Genomic DNA, 18640 nt, shown 5'->3' with positions numbered 1-18640 from the left:
ATATATATATATATATATATATATATATATATATCATAGAAAGAACAGACTTGACAGGAAATGTTTAATTATTCATACATTTTACTTCATACTCTGATGTAAATACGGCAAAGTGTTTGTCAGAGGTCATTCCTATGGTTTATTTAAGCTAAACTCAAGAGGTAAAAAACAAATAGAAAAAAGATGACATTAAAAAGCATTACTGGATCATCAGTCATTAATATATTGATTATTTCCAAACACTAACTGTTTCTAGATAGTGCATACACTCACCGGCCACTTTATTAGATACTCCTGTTCGAAATCTTGTTAGCACAAATATCTAATGAACCAATCACATGGCAGGAATTCATGTAGGCAAGGTCGATACAACCTAATGAATTTCAAACTGAGGATTAGAATGAGGAAGAAAGTTGATTTAAGTGACTTTGCTGGACTGAGTTCTTCAGAAACTGCTGATCTTTCCATACAAACATGTGTAACGTTTACAAAGTATGCTTGAAAAAATGTTAGGTTCTCTGTGTGAAAATCTTTTGTTGATGCCAGAGGTCAGAGGAGAATGGCCAGACTGTTTCAAGTTCATCAGCTGTCTACAGTGTCTCAAATAACCACTCGTTACAACCGAGATACGCAGAAGAGCATCTCTGAACACACAACATGTTAAACCTCAAAGCGGGTGGACTACAGCAGCAGAAGACCCCACTGGGTGCTGTAGTTTTTAGTTACTGTCAGTTAAAAACAGAAAACTGATTCGCATTGGCTTTCTAGAGTCTAACAATAGAAGTTTGGAAAAATTTCTTGATTTCTGCAGCAGGATTTGAATGGCAGGGTAAAAAATTGGTGTAAACTCCATGAAAACATAGATCCATCTTGCCTTGTATCAATGGATCACAGTTGCTGGTGGTGGTGTAATGATGGGGAACATTTTCTTGGCACGCATTGGGCCCCATAGTATCAAATGCATGAATTAAATGCCACATCCTACCACAGTATTGTTTCTGACCATTTCCATCCCTTTATGATCACAAGGTATCCATCTTCTAAAGGCTGATAATAACAAAGCTCAGTGGAGCAGGAGATTCACATCATGGCTGAGCAATTAACAAATCTGCAGCAACTGTGAGATGCTGTCATGTCAATATGGACCAAAATCTCTGAGAAATGTTTCCAGGATCTTGTTGAATCTGTGCCCCAAAGAATTAAGGCAGTTCAGAAGGCAAAAGGGGGTCCGAGCCAGTATTAGCAAGGTGTACCTACCAAAGTATCCGGTGAGTGTACATCACCTGGATTTGTACTAACTAAAACTCCAAATCTAAATCGATTGCAGTTTGTATTAGACACAGCAGACATTTGCAAGAGCTACCAAATCATTTTTCAAGCATTTAGAGTTTTCCTGACAGCACTTTTTTTCTAATGCACACACACACAAAACCTACATCTGTATCTTTTTCCTTTTTATATGTGTTCATGTGTGTCATTTATATTTGAACTATTAAAGATTTAGGTGTCATTTAGCTGCGCCAGCATCACACCATATGTCATAACATTAGTAATTATTGAATTAAATGTACATTCAGATGCATTTAATCCAGACAGACTGGATTAAATGGTGTTGTTCACAGGTCAGAGGAAGCACTGTGGGTCAGTCCCCTACCTGCGGGGACGCAGCACTCAGTCTGCCTCACTGCTTAACTCTCCGCAGACTGGCACATTTCACTATCTGAGCACCTTTCTTCACATCCACAGAATCGGGCTACATCAGAGGGTGGGGGAGGGGGTTGACCGCAGAAGAGGTGCGAGGATTTAGAATACGTTGGATGACAGGAGCAGAACAAGAGGTTGAGGTAATATTAGTAAGGGAGGGTAAAACAAAGGAGAAAGGGACAGTGGCAGAGAGAGAGAGAAACAAACCCACAGAGGAGGCAGACAGTGTCACACGAAAAAAACGAGGGCATACAAACAGGGAGCACAAGACAGGAAGTGAAACAGAAATGTGAGGGACAAAAGAGGAAATAAAAAGAGGGAAAAAAGGAAGAAATAATGTACAAACAGTCAAGCAAGGACAGAAGTGGTGGGTGGCAGATGGAAAGCCAGGTGGTGGTTCAGAGTAATGTCAGATAAAATTTGCAAAGAACTTTTTGAAAAGTGTTCTTAAGCTTCAAATGGATGGGCTAGGCCACATAACACAGCAGTTTCAGGAAATTTCACACAATCACAACAACCCTGATAATTACTGCGTCTGGTGTATTGAACCTCAACTTATTCAATGCAATTAATATTTGACCTCAACTTGGTTTTTGAGTGATTAAGGCACACTTTCACAGTTAAAGGACTATGAACCTTATTCAGTTACTCAGTGAGATAACTGACAGGGAGAAAAAAAACACTGCAAGGAACCACTATAAGTTCATTCACTCATTAATGTGCAAGAAACCCCCCCCAGATCAACTGCATTTGTGGTTTAGTGATGATCAAAACAGTGAAACGCTCATGAACTGATCTACTGTGAGCCTCTTAAAAAATCAGAGCACCTGAGCCGAGTGGATCCAGTTGTTCTCTTACATGCAGCTAATGAGCATGAGAGCGAAGTATATGGGTGGAGATTAATGTTATGGGAAGTCAGCAATCAGGCAATTAATCAAATACATGTCCCTCTGTCATCTGTTGCAATGTAGTCCTGACACATAGTGGAAAATGCCTAACCTTTATTTTATAAGATCACAAACAAACTTGTGCTTATGCAGGTTAAGTTGCACAAGGACCGTTGGGGAATGCCTGGGAATCCACAGTGAGATGAAACTTTAAAACTTACGGCAGCACAGACCCCAGATACTACATGGATTTAAATGAAACAGGGTGTCATTGTATGTATCATCTGATCTAATTCAGAGCATTTAGGCTTTGCAGGCTGGCCGCACACCCGAGGTCATCACGGAAGCTTCAGGCGAGACAGAGAGCTTCGTCTGCAGATCAGAAGCCCACCTTGCTGCTGTCCCGACCCAAGACGGCGTAGCTCATGAACTGCTCAGCATCAGCGTCCAGCTCGTTGGCGTCCTGCAGCGAACCTTCCACGCTCACCTCCTGAAACCCCTCCTCACCTGATCCCTTCCCTCTGCGCACCACCTTGCGCACGATCTATCGCAGACACACGCGCACACAGTCGCACACAGAAGGATGGGAGAGAGTGATGGGCGAGAGCAGAGAGTGTGGAAAAGGCAGTGAAAAAGACTGGATCGGTGAAATATGCTGGGGGAAAACAAAGTGTGGATTTTGCAGTGTCATGTGCGATGAACAACTTTGTCATGATTATTAGTTTAATAATCATTCCGTAAAAAGATCCGTGAAAGAGTTGTGATGATAAAACATAACAAAAAAGTGAAAACAGAGACATTCGTGTTCAAGGACGCAATTTAAATGGCTGACCTTTTTTGTGACAATGTTTCCATGTTCATCTGTGAAATGTTCCTCGCTCACTTGCTCCCCAGGAAGATCTTCAACCTCATCACCCTGAGGACAGAGAAAAGCTTTTTTGTAACCATAAACGTTTTGAACTGTGGCAATAAAGGCAGTTAAAACAGCCGTCGCTGCAGCGCTGTTTGCATGGAGAATAAGACTAATGGCAGATAGGTGAGGAGCGGGTGAGGTTGCTTGTGAGAGAGAAAGTAAATCTAACAGTGGGGATCTTATCACTTATAGTTACAATTGATGAGGTTCATTACTACACAGCAGTGTTATAGCCCCCTATAATAGCAGCATGTCTTTAGAGCTATTTATAAGTTCAAAGAAATTCCTGAAGCCGGACGCTCGGTCTAAGAACGAGTGAAGGTCGAGCATGTGGAGGCCTGTAAAAAAAACCCAAAATTGATCTTTATCTCAATTTATATCACACATGAAACTAAATGATAATAAAAAAATAAGTGACAAACCTAAAGGATGCAAGTCCAAAGCTACAGCTTATGTAACACCTACTCATAATAAAACAATCAATGCGTAAGGAAAAGTAAATCAACTACATCTTTAACCTCGGATTTAAATACAAAGTCACCAAAAAGAAGAAACAACCAACTATTCATGTCAAATCCAGCTATATATGAACTATTTGTATCTAGAGCATCATACAGAATAATTATGTTATTTCTATACGACTTTTAAGCAGTTTCAGTATGCTGTACATTTTAAGTTTAATCTGTGTAACAGATACACAATGAAATTTCATACTGGCTCCGGCCTTGGATTTTTCAGAAACATAATATCCTTTTCATTTGTATTTATTATCCCTCATTTTAAAAGCTTTCTGGATATTAAGAGAAATTTATCTATTATATGCTTTGTACATAATTTCAATTATATCATAATCCACCAAATCTCAGTGTGATTTTCAGTGTACTTAACTGAATAAATAAAAAATGTGCTGTTTTATAGAGTTTGAGATACAATAAGAAGGAAATGGCAAAGAGCCAATGAGAACTTTTTATAGAACTGGAGTCCAAACTTGTTGAGCTGAAGACAATCTATTTACAGTATATCTATAAAAGCAGAAGATATGTTTCGTTGCATTCTCAGTCATTTGATATTGTCATAGAAACAAACAAACATTGATGAAATCCCATCATTGTATGCCACAATTACTTGTGTCCATAATGCTGCACCTTCCCACTCCTCTCAGTAAAACCAGTCAAATAACTCACCACAAACCTATCCTGTATCACTTTCAACTTTTCTTAAATACACTGCATCATCCAAGAGTTCGCCAGCAGTGATTCCCCCCTGCTCTTTCATTTCTTTTTTTCTCTCTTCTGCCACTAAGATCCTTTCTTCAAATTCGCGGACCTCCGTTTTGTTGTACCTTAAGAATGACTCTACGGCGGACGATTCTGGTGGTGACGTTCTCCTCTTCATCGGGTACTCCCTCAATTTCACCAAGCTCGTGGTCCAGCTGAGTGTGTATGTAGGTGAGCACCGACCGCACCGAGCCACTGGCTATGTGGAGGACGTTCTGACAGCTGATCACCAGGAACGCCAGCAGCACGAAGCTAAAGAGGAGTTCGGTAACCAGGGCCCACATTGCCCCACTTTGATCCCCAGTAAATCAACACGGCTGGCACAGAGCAACGCACGACTGCAGCCTCAGTCCCGTAGCTGGTGGTGACTCCTGCTTCTCACACTTCTCTTAGCTAAGGGAGAAGGTAACAGCTGCAGCCTTCTTTTGTCACTGTTTCAGTCAAACTGGTATTTTCATTTCATTTCTGCCCTCCGTTTGCTGGGGCCGTGGGCCCTTTTCTCCCCACGTCTCTTTCTCCTTCCTAGCGTCGAGTCACAACTATCCAGTCAAAGACACCAGATCCAACCAAAAGCAATCTTGGGAGGCTTCTATTCCCACCTCTCTCACTTTTTGACCATGTGATCTGTGAGCTTTAAATACCCCCAGTTGAGCGGCTCTGTGCGCTGTGGTAAGAACACTAAGAAACTTCTCACACATGCTCTAACTACAGCCTATACAACAGATTTCTCCTAAAACATTCATAGAATTTATTATGCAGCTGCCACCACCTCCAAATTAAGCTAAATGTGCTTTTTGGGTATCATTATGACCCACAAGAGGCATGAAGCCCACAAAGGCTCTGAAAGGCTCTATTTCTGTTCTCTCACAGTCTCACAGCTGAGATTGTCCCATACAGTGTGATGTGTCTGTGTTGTGCCAGAAAGTTAACATGTGGGAATGACTGGGGTTGGGATCGTGTAACACGGGTTGACGAGTGAGAGCGCTTTCTATATTTGGCTGGACACGCTGTTTGTGCCCAAATTGGGCTTAAGACCACTGTGTGTGTTCTTGGCTGTGTGTTTATGTTTGCTGTATGATTCCAGGATCGACATAACATAATTCTGATTAGTGAGGTTTTAAATGGTGACTCCTAGAAGAGGAAGTATGAAAGCAACCGCTTGTGTGTATCACACTGTTTCTCCCAGGTTTACCTCTGCTGGAGCAGTTTGCCTTTTTTGTTTACACCACAAGAATTTGCTAAATGCAGTTTAAATATAAATGCGGTTTGCTGGTCAGTTCATTACTTTGGGTCAGACTAAAATGTTTGCCAGACATGGTAAAAGGAGTAATCCTACTCACTGTGACAACTTTAAATTTGCACGGGTGGTTTAATGTGCTCACCTGGCCCTTCAGGCGGACATCATCCCAGGCCCTCAGCTCTGGTACCCTGTGTGGAAAGCCCAAACCCTTCTCAAATGGTTGGGTACCTCTGAAGTGTCCCCTTAAGATCTCAGAGTGCCCCATGTCCCTCACAGGCTGGAGCAAGGCCTCCTGGGACATTCGGGACGGGTCTCCATCCACAGAGTTACGCACTGATGACATCATGGTTTCCATGGTTTGCCTGGGTTTAGACTGATTGCCCACCCAAGCCTGAGTAGGGTCAGTGACAGGGATCCATCCCGGGCCTGTCTGCTCCTGCAGGTAAGAAAGGAAAGATCCTCCACCACCACCGTTTCCCCCATTGCCTGACCTGAAAGGAGATCAATGAATTCCTTAGGAGGTGGTACATCATAAATATTTACTGATAGTGTTTTATAGCCCCAGGTTATATGACGGTCACACCAACTGAGAGGCATACAGAGCTTGGACTCACCTGTCTCCATTCCGATCTGTAGCACTGCTCAGACCAGTTGACTCACTCAACCGAGCATACACCCTTTGCTGTCCTGCAACAAGAGAAAGCCCTTCCTCTGAGCCCATCCCGCCTCCTCCTCCTCCTCCAGTTCCATCACCACCAGTCGTGCTTGTGACGGCTGATGCCTCTGAACTCGCCCCTGACCCCTGACCATTGTTCAGCCCGTTAAGATTGATCCCAGCGATGGTACCCCCGAGCGAAGCTGGTGTGGTGGTGCTGAGCGAGTCAACGCCCATCTCTGAATCGTCTTCGGGCAGCTCAATGGAGCCACTCAGCACCCCACCCCCTCCGCTGGCTGCGCTGGCCTGACTGGCCGGCCGACCTAGACTTCCATACGGCAGCCCCAGCAGACCCTCCGAATCGTCAGCATTGCTGCATTCCAGCGAGGAGTCCTCCACAGCCACCAAGGAAGGGCTGTTGCCTGAGGGCCACACCTGTACATCAGACATCTCCATCAGGGTGTCTTCTTCTGTGGTGGCAATAGGTGCACAGTCCAGGCTGGAGACCTCCTGCCAGTAAGGCTCAGCACCCAGCGGGGAGGGCAGGCTGTACTGCATGGAAGCTGGTGAGAGAAGCTCTTCCTGCGGGAGCCCATAACCTGGAGCGAGACAGAGAGAGGCACACTGACACCCGGCCCCCCGCCTCGCTCCCCACCTCACCCCCCACAGCATCAGGACCCTGGGAGGGGGGGTAAGTTCCCCTGGCCAGTAGCTGGGCATTTAGGGGAGGAGTAGAGGAGGCTGAAGGGACAAATGGGAAAGGAGTGGGGATGGAGGGAGGGGAGGGCCAAGACAATAAGAGCTAGAATAAAGGTGCAAGGAGCTGAGGTCATGAGAGCAAGAGCAGCTTTTAGAAGAGAGGCTGTCAAGCTCAATCAGCCAGCGCTGACAGCAGCAGAGCAGCAGCGGTAGCAGCAGCAGACACAGCCAGCTGAACCAGTAGGCTGAGACTGGGGTTCGAGGCCGGCAGTGGCTGATGCTGCTCTGCTGGCTGCCACCTGCAGGGAGATGGAGAGGGATTATTGACACCTGTCCAGCAGGGACACGCACACACCCACTCTGTCTCACACCCACACCAGCACTCACATACGCTCACACTCGTATATGCATGCACTCAAACCCACTCAGAAACAGGCAGGTTAATACCGGTGTCAGGCTGGATGGCATGCTCGCAGGCAATCGCATTTTCTCGCATACACGCACGCACTCTTCACACAGCTGCTCTCTCACTGACTCATACTGTTTTTACAATGCATTCAATATAACACAACTATGTAAAGATAAAACATAATAGTATTCAAATTTATGCAAACAAATTACAACAGACTTCAATTTTCTTCTGCTAGGAAAGCCACAATGTTGCTGCCTCAAACAAATTTCAAGTGCAAATACATAATTTAGTAAAACTTTGTGTTAGTAATGAGCTGCGGACTCAGGTCACTCCTACAGCCGTCTTCTGAACAACCTTCGAAAATATGTTTTTTTTTCTTTTTCTTTCTTTCTTATGAAACCAGACCTGGCACAACTGAGTACAATGTCCCAGAAAGCATTAAAAAAATATTGCAGTAGTAACTTCATGTAACATGCTAAAAATGAAAGAAAATCTAGATGAAGACTACACCTAAGGCTATTTTGCAAATATTAAGGTTATATTTTCTAACCTGATTATACTAAATTTGTAAAGAGTGATAAAGCTTTAAAACATAAATATGTGAACAAATTGAAAAAAATGGTAATGCAGGTAATGCAAAACATGAGTATCCACATGACTTACCACTAAAGGATATACTATCCATATGCAGTACATAGATTACAGGAAGCAGAGGAAATGATTCTCCTTAATGTTTGACTCAGAGAGAGCGAGAGAGAGAGAGAGACCATGCGTATGTACTGTACAGTGGTAAGAAAGCTGTAGAGTGCAGGCTGCTGTAACTTGATTCATGGCCAGCAGTAGAGTACTGCTGAGAGTGCAGGCGATATTTGAGACACCAAGCCATCGAAAAGACCCTTGTCCTACTTTCTTTTTCACATCCCAACTGCTTTCAGTTACGTACAGTTGATGATAAACTCTGACTTCTAGTTTGTGATGTAGTTCTTTGACTTATGAAGATTTAGTCTAAACCAGATACAGAACATCTATACACTGCAGGCGTTTGATTTTCACTTGCAATTAAATTTATAGTACTTCAGTACTACTGTGCGAGATTCAAACAATCAGTTGGTGTTTATTTAGGTCCCACAAGATACCAGGGCATCTGCTTTAAGAGGGTTAAATTTTAAAGGCTTCAATTATATTTACTTTTAGTCTTCAAATGCATATATGATTGCCTGATGCCTGAATATATGATTATTAGAATTAAGATCTAATGACAAAGAATTCAAAACCAAATCAACCAAATAAACATGACTGTTGAACATATTTCTCTTGCATCTATCTATCTATCTATCTATCTACCATCCTTTTAGGATATTTTGTGTTTGTGCTTTGTGGTAAGACCAAAAATAAGAATGTGAATTTGTAACTAATTGAGTTTGTCATCCCTCTCGCTTTGTGGCAGTAGATTTGTAAATAACGAGAAAAGAAACAGATCTGGAGAGAAAATTTGAAATAATAAAAACTGTGAAATATGGAAAATGTGTCTGACAGATGTATGTACAGAAACATAAATATATATATAAATAAACAATACAATTTACATTTTTCCACAATGTATGTGGAAGCCACGAAACATTTAAAAAACACGTAGAGATGCTCACACCGATACACGCACACATACACACATAGAGACATATAGACTTCACAGTAATCAATGAGCACATTTAGAAACTGTTGGAGAACAAATTCAAACTGAACATCTCAAAACTCACAGAGACATCAAAGATAGACAGTTGCACAACATAAGATGGACATGGTTTACATAGAATTAGCGACACACAAAACGATCACAGCATTCATACATGAACAGCAGACACAGTTCACAAAAAAAGGTCTGTGGCCTTTCTGTATCCCCTTTTAAGACAGATCATTGAGGAGTAACAGAGACAGACTGTAGTCATTCTCAGTATACATGCCATGCAAAGACACATGTCTGTTTGTCAGGCAACGTTAGGCACTGATGCAGCATTTGAAGCTTTATCTCCAACAGTCCAGTCTCAGAGCGGGCCCTCATCCCGGTGTCTCCATGCAAATACGAGGGAGATGAGCAATGAGCAAAGTCTTGTTCACATGCCGACATGCAAGAGAGCAGGGAAAAAAAGGGATGGGAAAGGAGGGAAAGGAAGGAGTGGGAAACAGAGAAGAGCAGCAAGAGAGGAAGAGGAATATAAAACAGGGTGATGAACACAGACAGAAACAGTGAGAGAGAGTGAGGGTCACCTCCCCCCTCCCAGTGGGTGCTGAGTACACAGTCTGTGTGAGGGGTATCTGTCACAGAGTGGACACTTAAGAAAGGTGGGGTTTTCAAGAGTCAGGAAAAAGAAGAAAAAGAAGAAAAATGCATTTGTCGCAAAAAATAAAAGCTTAAGATGTGGGTCAGAGGTCAACATGAGGTCAGAGTTCGGAGAGGAAGTGAGAAGGAGGAAGAGTGGGGCGGCTAGGCTGCAGATGACCAGAGAAAAACAAAGAGAGGGACAGAGTCACAGGGAATGAAACAGGGCTCCCAAAAGCACATTCGGTGCACCAACGCTACCTCTAAAGACTCAAACTAAGTCCCATGCAGACACAGGCAGACAGAGGTCTAAAGGAAAAGGGGTTACTCTATTATGATCAAGTGTATGCTTTGTTTAGTAACCTGGAGTCGCTTTTGAACAAACCTTTGCTTGCTTTTGATTTTACGTTTGAAGGAATATTTTCTGCAAACACAGTACTTTAAAAAATAAAAATCGCGTTTGTTTTTGTGGTGATGGGGAGTCTATAGCGGACCTGATTTTAAATAATCACTGACATGTTTCAACATCCATGAATTTCCTTCCCTTTCTGTCCAAAGTGTCAGATGAGAAGATTGATGCCACACATTTCTGCAGTTAAAAAGCAGCTGGTTAGCTCAGCTTAGCATAAACGTGGAGAAAAAAGTGGGGTATAGTTAGCTTCTGTCCAGATGTGAAAGCAGTTCATTAGTGGCTTTTTTTTCCCTAAATCTTTGTCTAAAGTTTATAGGTCTACGCTGTGGTTTTACTGAGGTTACCTGGTTAAAAGTAGAGCCAGGGTTGCTAGCTGCTTCTTCCAGTCTCTTCTCCCTTCATGCTAAGCTAAGCTAACATGCAATGAGACATTATCTTCTCATCTAACGTCTGTGAATAAAGTAAAAACTGAAAATAATTATGTGCACATTGTTCTTTATTTTTCACCACAATATTTTTAAATACTCTTTTTTTTTTTGGTGCTAGTTTTTGCTTTTGCTAGTTTCACTCTTATTCACTGAAAAGTCATGCTGGGTGCCTCACTCTATTGATGTGACTTTAGTATGTACTGAACTAGATCGGTAAATCATAAACCTCTTGATTCTTTTTTCTTTCACTGTAAAATAAGTCAAGTAAACAATATCCAGTTTTTGAAATCCGCCAAGTCAAAGCAGGAACGACCTTTGGGAGGCAAATAGCCAAAAAGACAGACAGACAGACAGAAGAGACAGATACAAAGTTATCAGATTCACTGCAGCTGTGATCTGAGCGTCTCCCTTTTCACGCTTTAGCCATCATGGTCACATCCGTATGCATTGTTACATCTCTGATTATTGCTCCAGTTTTCACGGAGAGGACCTATCACCTGTCCGACTAACTCATCATCTGCACTCAAGGCAGAGAGGAGGAGCCAGTCCAGGAAGACGGGGAGCTCACAGCAGGCCAGATGTGAAAATGGAATCAATAAGATGTAGGGTATGCACGTGTGAAGGAAACCATGAGGAAAAGACTGAGGTCTGACGGTTGGTAAGAAGGCCAAATGTGCGAGGCTTTACTTATGATCTACATGGACTCATCATGTATGACAAGGTGTTTTTATAGAGAATATGTCATGTTAAATGACAGCACATTTTATATAATTTTTTTATGATGCATAAAATTCTTGTGAATTAGAATTGAAATTAAGCTCAGAACATCTTAACTACCAAACAAGCAAGAAAAAGACTCAACTCTGAGGATAGGAGAATGGAATAACTGAACCAATACACCATTAACCCCCTGAAATATACCATTTAATTAAGGTTTTCTAGGTACTTCACTGCATTTCTATATTACCCTTTTTACAGTAGGAGTGTCCTGAGTCCCTCTGTGTGTTGCTGAGGTAAAATCCTGCAAAAGTTTGAGGCAGCTTTAAAACACAAGAGCATCACAGAGATTAAATAAGAAGGACATTGGGACAACAGAGTCATTTAGAGGGAAACAAACTTGACTTCATCTTCTGGGGAGGTTAGGGAAAGAGGTGAATGTTTATTGGAAAAGTGGCTGGAGATCAAGGAAATGGGACAGAAATGAGACCAGGCCATGGGATCTGGGGAGGGCGCTTACCATTGGTCATACCAGGGGACAGATGGTCTCTCTCGCTGTGTCGACGTCTGTTGAGATCACGGGATCCTTGTCTCACAGGCTGAGGTGGCTGGCCCTCCAACATGTTTATGATGTCCATGCGGTCGATGCTCTTCAGAGCTGTGTACAAACTCTCCACTGCAGTGAAAAAAAAGGAGTCACAGGCATGCATGGAAAAAAGAAGAAGAGGGGTGGGTTTCTAGAAATCATAAAAGTGTAGCTTTGAGTGAAGTGAAATGGCAAATGTCTACAGCAAATTCAGATTTACTGACTCTTTGCCCTCTTGCCCTCGCGAGTGGCCCACAGGTTGAGCAGTGCGGAGCTCTGCTCCAGTAGCGAGTTTGGATTCTCCACACGAATCTTGTTAATGTCATCCACACTCAGCTGAAGCTCACGTGCCAACTCTGTTTAGAAAATGACAGAAGGAAGATCAAGAAAGCAGGAGAAATATTTATATAATTTGGCGTATGAGTCACGCCGATGAGGCGTACACAGAAGAGAAGGAACAGTCTCTGTAAAATAGCCACGGCTCTTGGCAGAGAAAATAATTAGTTTCATTGGCTGGGCACCATGTGTTAACTTTGTTTAATCAGCAGCATGCTAGCAAACTTGTCAGACATAAGATAAACACGGATGGTTTACCGCACATAAAACAGATCCACTCACCAGCCCAGCTCAGTCCCAACTGTTCTGCAATTACAGCCATCTTCAGCTCTGTCCTTTCCATAGCACTCATTGATGCTGAGGAAAACATAAATATAAAGCTGAGATGCTTAATGATTCTAGGCTGGCTGGAAATTAAGTGCTATAATAAGACATAATGAAGCCATCATCATGTATTATACATTATTCCCTAGAAGGTAGACAGATCTAGTTACATAAAGAAGTGAGACTCGTACCCATTGCAGGCTCATTTAGAGCACTGTATCTTTCTCTTAAAGCCAGCGGGGTGAGAGTTCGCCTTCGGTCTTCACTCCCAACAATCTGAAAGAAAACATCAATGCAGTCGGAAATCTCGGGAAAAATGTGAACAAATACCTTGAAGGTGTCTTTTAAAGCTTTACCTTGATACATGGAGGCATAGCGATGTTGAGGTTGCAGAGCACATGCTGGCTGTCTTCATACTTGGTGGATTTGCGAAGGAAAGACAAAAATCCAGTGGGCTCTTTACTGCTGTCCCTCACCTTAGACGCAGAGGTTAAAGGTTAAAAAAATTATGACAGATGCATGAGTAGAGAAAGACCTAATGGAGTAACAAAGCAAATAAAACTGAAGACAAGTCAAAAGGCAACACCTTAACAGAGACAGGAAGTCGATTATCTCTGAAGGCCTGGAAGCTAAAGCAGCGAGGCTGTTGGGTGGCCTTCCTCACTGGAACAAGATTCCCTGAACACTCCAGGTGAAGTGGCATTCCTTCCATAACCTGTAATCACAGAAGCATTAACACATGTACAAAGAAGTAATCCAATAAGCACAACATGGCCCAAGAATTCAATTGTCCTGTGTAAGAAGGTCTCTGAACTGACCTCTATGTCCCTGCTGCGAGCCACCTCTGTGAAGTTCTCATGCTGCTCCAGAGTTTTATCCATCTTGTCATCAGTCATGCAGTAGCAGCGCAAACGGCCCTCGCGTAGCTCATTCATTTTTGCAAACACCACAAACTTGGCCATGTAAGGTACGGCCGACAGCTCCCTGTACAGCAGGTTGGAAAAGGACACAGCCTCGGCTGTCCGAGGACAGTCTGCGAGCCAGAATCTGGGAGAAAACGATCACGTTCAGTCACATGCATCTGTTCTTTGTCTCTTTATAATCACAACCAAGCTGCTTACTGCAGTGGTTGTAGATGGCAAAGAATTTGAATAATCTTTCTTTTTTCTGTGTTATGATGACAAATATAATTTCACTGCGCATGCTGCTATCTGAACTTACCGTGCAGAAACATTGGTTGTGAAACTGGCACATTCATTAGCATAGATAAGCTTAGTAGTGCCAGTAATGTCCTCCCATTGAGCTGGGGCTGTACCACCTGGGAGTCACAGAGAATGAGAGAGAGCACACTGTGTGATCAGCAGTCATAAAGAGTAAGTCTTGTGATGGCAGCATTTTAAACCAAGTATTTTAACCAAGCCTTGACACAAACACCCACGTGACAGCTGTGGCATGCAGTACCTATGACAGAGCAGAGAAGACGCAGACTGGTAGTATCACCCTCCCCAGAGTCTCGAGGGCTCTCCCTCCAAGATGGAGGCAGGGGTATACGTAGGCCGATTGGTCGGTGAAACTTGCGCCTCCGAGGCTCCACCGTGACTACGGGGCTAAAGTTTGCTTGGTTACCGAGAAGCTTTGCAACCAGCTCATCTGGAACTGGCTGAGCCTGAGGTTGGGAGTCGATGATGGCAAAAGGGAGTACGCAACAAGGGGCACGGGTTTGATGAAAGGGATTAAATGATAATAAATAAATATGAAGAAGGATTTTAAAAAAGATCAGGATGCCAAGTGTAATGAGTTGATTGTAGGTGGATGATGAGACAACAGAAGTGGATAACAGAAAGGACAACCAAGTGGGGAAAATTAAAGATGATGAGAAAGAGAGAGAAAGAGAAATAAGGCCGCAGTGAACAAAAGATTTCAACACAGAAACAATACATCTGAAAACCAAATAGTAACACAAACTGGTTGCATGACTTTATAAGTATTTTTTTTTATTGTAAAATGTAACAAAGTATGTTAACAAGAAGCTTTTACAATCATTAATACAGGAGAGATATCAAGTAAAAAGGCACTGTGGCTTTTCACAAAGCCATTTATGACACAATTACTACAACAGCATTTTAGTTAAACAGATATGTTCCTAAATTATAGCCATGTAAGAAAATACTGAACATTATATTTCACTAACATTCAGTTACATTCACTATCAGCATTGTTAGTTTGCAAAACCTATCGAGCTCAGATTGAATTCACTCGTGTGCCTAAAAGAAAAACAATTTCATCAAAACAGTAGTAGAAGGTCCACTTTTCATTTTGATTTACATGATTTGGAGTCACACAAGCTGCTTAAGCTGCCGATCTATGTATGGAAAGAAGATTTTGAATGAGGAATTAATGCAATCAGAATCTTGAACTGGAACAAAATAACATGCAGCAAAACAAATGGCAAAACAGTCGGTATTGTTTAAGCAACCAAAATAAAAGTCACATGCAAACGAAACCTTGAAATCCTAAATATGCATGTCTGAGAAACAAATAGATGCATACGGCGAAGAATTAGGAAGGCAGAAACTCGAACGAAATCAATATAGTTTTATGTCTGATGACTGGATTGTTGTTTTTAGGGAATTAATGTACAGTTTAACTGCATTTTTAAAAGTAAAATCACATTACTGAATGTATTTTAGTCTTACAGTTAACAGCCCAGTGCCATGATATGTGACTCCTTGATGTGTTGGGGACATGCAGTCCTATGTCTCATATGTCCTCTTAATAAAATTACTGCTTTACAGAATGTGGTGCTAAAGTTGAGCTAATAATTATTTATATTGTTTTCTTTAGACAGTAAAGATACTAAAAGACTCAAAAATAGATAAACTTATATGGACTTATTTTTTAGATATCTTAATTTAGTGTGTAAAATGCTAAGTACAGAGAATATGGTCAGTGACGAGAATACTTTAGCGAGAAAGACGTCACTGAAATCAGTCCAGTGTTATACAAAGGTGCCAAGTGCATGCAATGTGTGAAATATAAGGCAAAAAGGTCCACCCAAAAAAAAGAAAAGAAAAAATGGACAAACAGACAAAAATAGTAAAGTAAATCAAAGAAACTTGGCACAAATGCTCATAAGAATACATCATTACACAATCAAAGTAATCCAACATGCAACACAGGCGTTAACGATTCTGTCTCTCCTCTCCTTCCTTCTCCACTTCGTTCCATCTCACCTGCAGCCCCAGACGGACTCGTTTGGTGACTGCTGTATCGGGAAACGTGGCCTGGACCATCGGCACTAGTTTACTTGTCAGGGAGCCTCCTTCCGGGCCAATCAGGTCGCTTTCTTGTTGCACTCGTGACACAACGGCAAAATAAAGGGGGAAGTCGGTAGAGATGATGCGGCGGATTCGCTTCTTCCCAAGTTCTTCTTGGCTTTCTAATTCTGGAGGGAGAAGAAGTGGTTGCGTTTGTTTAACAATGACACTAGGTCGTGGCTTAACTGAGTGTCAGTCTGAGATCAGCCTTTAAACTCTTACCCTCATCCATCCCGTTGAGGATTGTTTCTAGCACCTCGTCCCCGTAACGGTTGCGGTGTTCTTTCCAGACCGAGCCATTCTCGCTCCTCAGCACTACGAGCTCCCGGTCACCACGGCCGAGAGCAGCAAAGTGGGGGATCTCCACAATCACCGGTCTGCCACACACACAGAATTACACATGAGTAGAGAAACCCTTTTCTAACAATACATAAAACAATTAAAAAAAAAAAAGCTTCCTCACCCCAGAAACTGCATCCCTGCAGGACCCAGGGAAATGATTCTGCTGGCCAGCCCCTCTCCCTCCACCAGTGGAGGGGGGCTGGTCAGCTTCTGCGGCTTCACCAGGCGGCAGGTAATGCGGGTGGGTGCAGCACACGTCCGCGGAGGTATGATGACACGCAGACCATTATGCCTGCTGCCTCGCATTGAACCGCCACGCGCATCCACCATAAAACTGACCAGGAACCTGTTATCGGACAGCGATTGTGACGGTTAGTTTTCCGATCAGATAGTAAGCAGAGATGAAGTGATTCTTATGCTTGCAGTGCTGACCCCGTGTGTATGGGACTGGCGACTGGGCTGACATTGTCTGACGTCTCAGTCGCAGGGCTGCTGGGAATCAGTGAGTCCTCGTCGTATTCTTTGGGCAGTGGAAGTGGAGTGTGTTGCTACAACAGACATAAGCGAATAAATGATTTAAATAACTAAAAACTTTTATTACTTATATAATAAAAAAGGGTAGGAGAAGCGATATGATGGGTACTGAAAACCTGTGCTTATAGTCACTAAAATTCTAGTTTTACAGGGAATGTTGAGAAGACATTTTGGCAATGACTAAACGGAGGGCTTTATCTCATGTTACAGAAATGCTGAAACAAATAAACCAGAAATCAAAACTGTGTGTTTACACATTTTAAAACAACATATTTTTTCGTGTATATGAAATCACAATATGTCCTATAATAACTCTGAAAGTCACTTACATTTCTCATACTAAATAATATTCACTGCCTTCTTAAAATTATGCGTGGGAAAAATTTTAAAGAGGAGACTTTGACTCTGCCATTGCAGCACTTTGTTCTTTTCTGTTGTAGATTTGCTGCTGTGCTTCATTGTTTTGTTGCATGACCCAGTTTGGGCCAAGCTTCAGCTGTTGGTCAGATGGCCTCACATTTAACTGTAGAATACGTTGGTATACACATGAATCGATGATGATTTCAATGACTGTAAGTTGCCCAAGGCCTGTGGCCACAAAGCAGGCCCAAATCATCACCGCTCCACCACCTGCCTGACAGGTGGCTAGTCTGACCTTGAGTTGAATTTGCTGGGACGTCTATTCCTGGGAAGACTGATGAGTGTGTTGAATGTTTTCCACAGAATGACCAACTCCAAATTGTTTGGAAATAGCCTCATAACCCTTCCCAGATTGATGTTTAATGACTTTACTCCTGAATGCTAGACCAGACAACTGCCAAAACCTATGCTTTTATAGAGGTGCTCACACTTGCTGATGATCAATTAATCAAGTGCATTTAATTGAAAGCACCTGGCTGCTACTTATGCTCTTAATTCCTATGGAAAATATACATAAGGGTGTTCTTGTTGTATACCCTTAAACTTGCTTTTCCATATAGCTGTACAATAAAACTATAGGTTGATTACCTATCTGGTATGTGACTTTTGTTGCCATGATGCCAGGTCTCTCTTGGAAATGAGATTTTTTTACCTGGATAAATAAAGGACTAATAAAAATTCATACTTGATTTTAATAATTATGTTGGCTTTGAATGGGGCCATTTTCAAGAGTAAATAACAGTATAACACATAAAATAACTATAAAACCTTTTTCCCCCTGTTTTTTTCCCTTTTTTTATGCAGGAGCAGAAAGAGGTAGACCAATACTAAAGAGTCTAGCTTTCTCTGCTGCTCCGATTTTGTCATCTGATGATATTACGAAAGTGCAATAAAAGCATCCATTTACTATTTTAGGTTTTCGGTATCTCAGTGATACTGCTCTGTAGTACCTGATCTATCTCATGTTCTCTCAGGATAACAGGCTCTGGAGAGACACGAGGGATCCGTGGAATGGCTGGCGAATAATTTCTGTTGTAGGAAAAAAGGAGAAAAAAAAAAGTCAGATTTAAGACATTTCTTTGCATCTCCTCCCAAGTGTTCATCCTGGTGTTTAATGTGT

General features: G+C 42.2%; 1 protein-coding gene across 18 annotated transcripts in view; it reads right to left on the bottom strand.

Annotated features, from left to right (window-relative positions):
- ank1a (ankyrin 1, erythrocytic a) overlaps positions 1 to 18640 on the bottom strand; it is a 101083-nt gene that overhangs the window by 4316 nt on the left and 78127 nt on the right. For 12 of the 18 annotated variants that reach the window (XM_085179280.1, XM_085179282.1, XM_085179285.1 and 9 more), the window contains 19 exons: positions 18471 to 18549; positions 16999 to 17114; positions 16688 to 16912; positions 16447 to 16601; positions 16141 to 16352; positions 14369 to 14573; positions 14129 to 14225; positions 13726 to 13954; positions 13494 to 13622; positions 13264 to 13383; positions 13099 to 13183; positions 12866 to 12940; positions 12472 to 12603; positions 12182 to 12337; positions 6636 to 7275; positions 6164 to 6512; positions 3424 to 3507; positions 2983 to 3135; positions 1655 to 1753 (listed from right to left, as the gene is read on the bottom strand). In XM_085179280.1, coding sequence (XP_085035406.1) covers positions 1682 to 1753; positions 2983 to 3135; positions 3424 to 3507; positions 6164 to 6512; positions 6636 to 7275; positions 12182 to 12337; positions 12472 to 12603; positions 12866 to 12940; positions 13099 to 13183; positions 13264 to 13383; positions 13494 to 13622; positions 13726 to 13954; positions 14129 to 14225; positions 14369 to 14573; positions 16141 to 16352; positions 16447 to 16601; positions 16688 to 16912; positions 16999 to 17114; positions 18471 to 18549 — 3313 coding nt within the window. In that variant the 3' untranslated portion in view covers positions 1655 to 1681. The other 6 variants (XM_085179278.1, XM_085179294.1, XM_085179279.1 and 3 more) reach the window with 6 other exon arrangements.

This window comes from Neolamprologus multifasciatus, chromosome 12 (assembly GCF_963576455.1).
Source record: "Neolamprologus multifasciatus chromosome 12, fNeoMul1.2, whole genome shotgun sequence".
Lineage (NCBI taxonomy): Eukaryota > Metazoa > Chordata > Actinopteri > Cichliformes > Cichlidae > Neolamprologus > Neolamprologus multifasciatus.
Note: the sequence above shows the minus strand (reverse complement) of the source record. Positions and strands in the feature narration are given on the sequence as shown.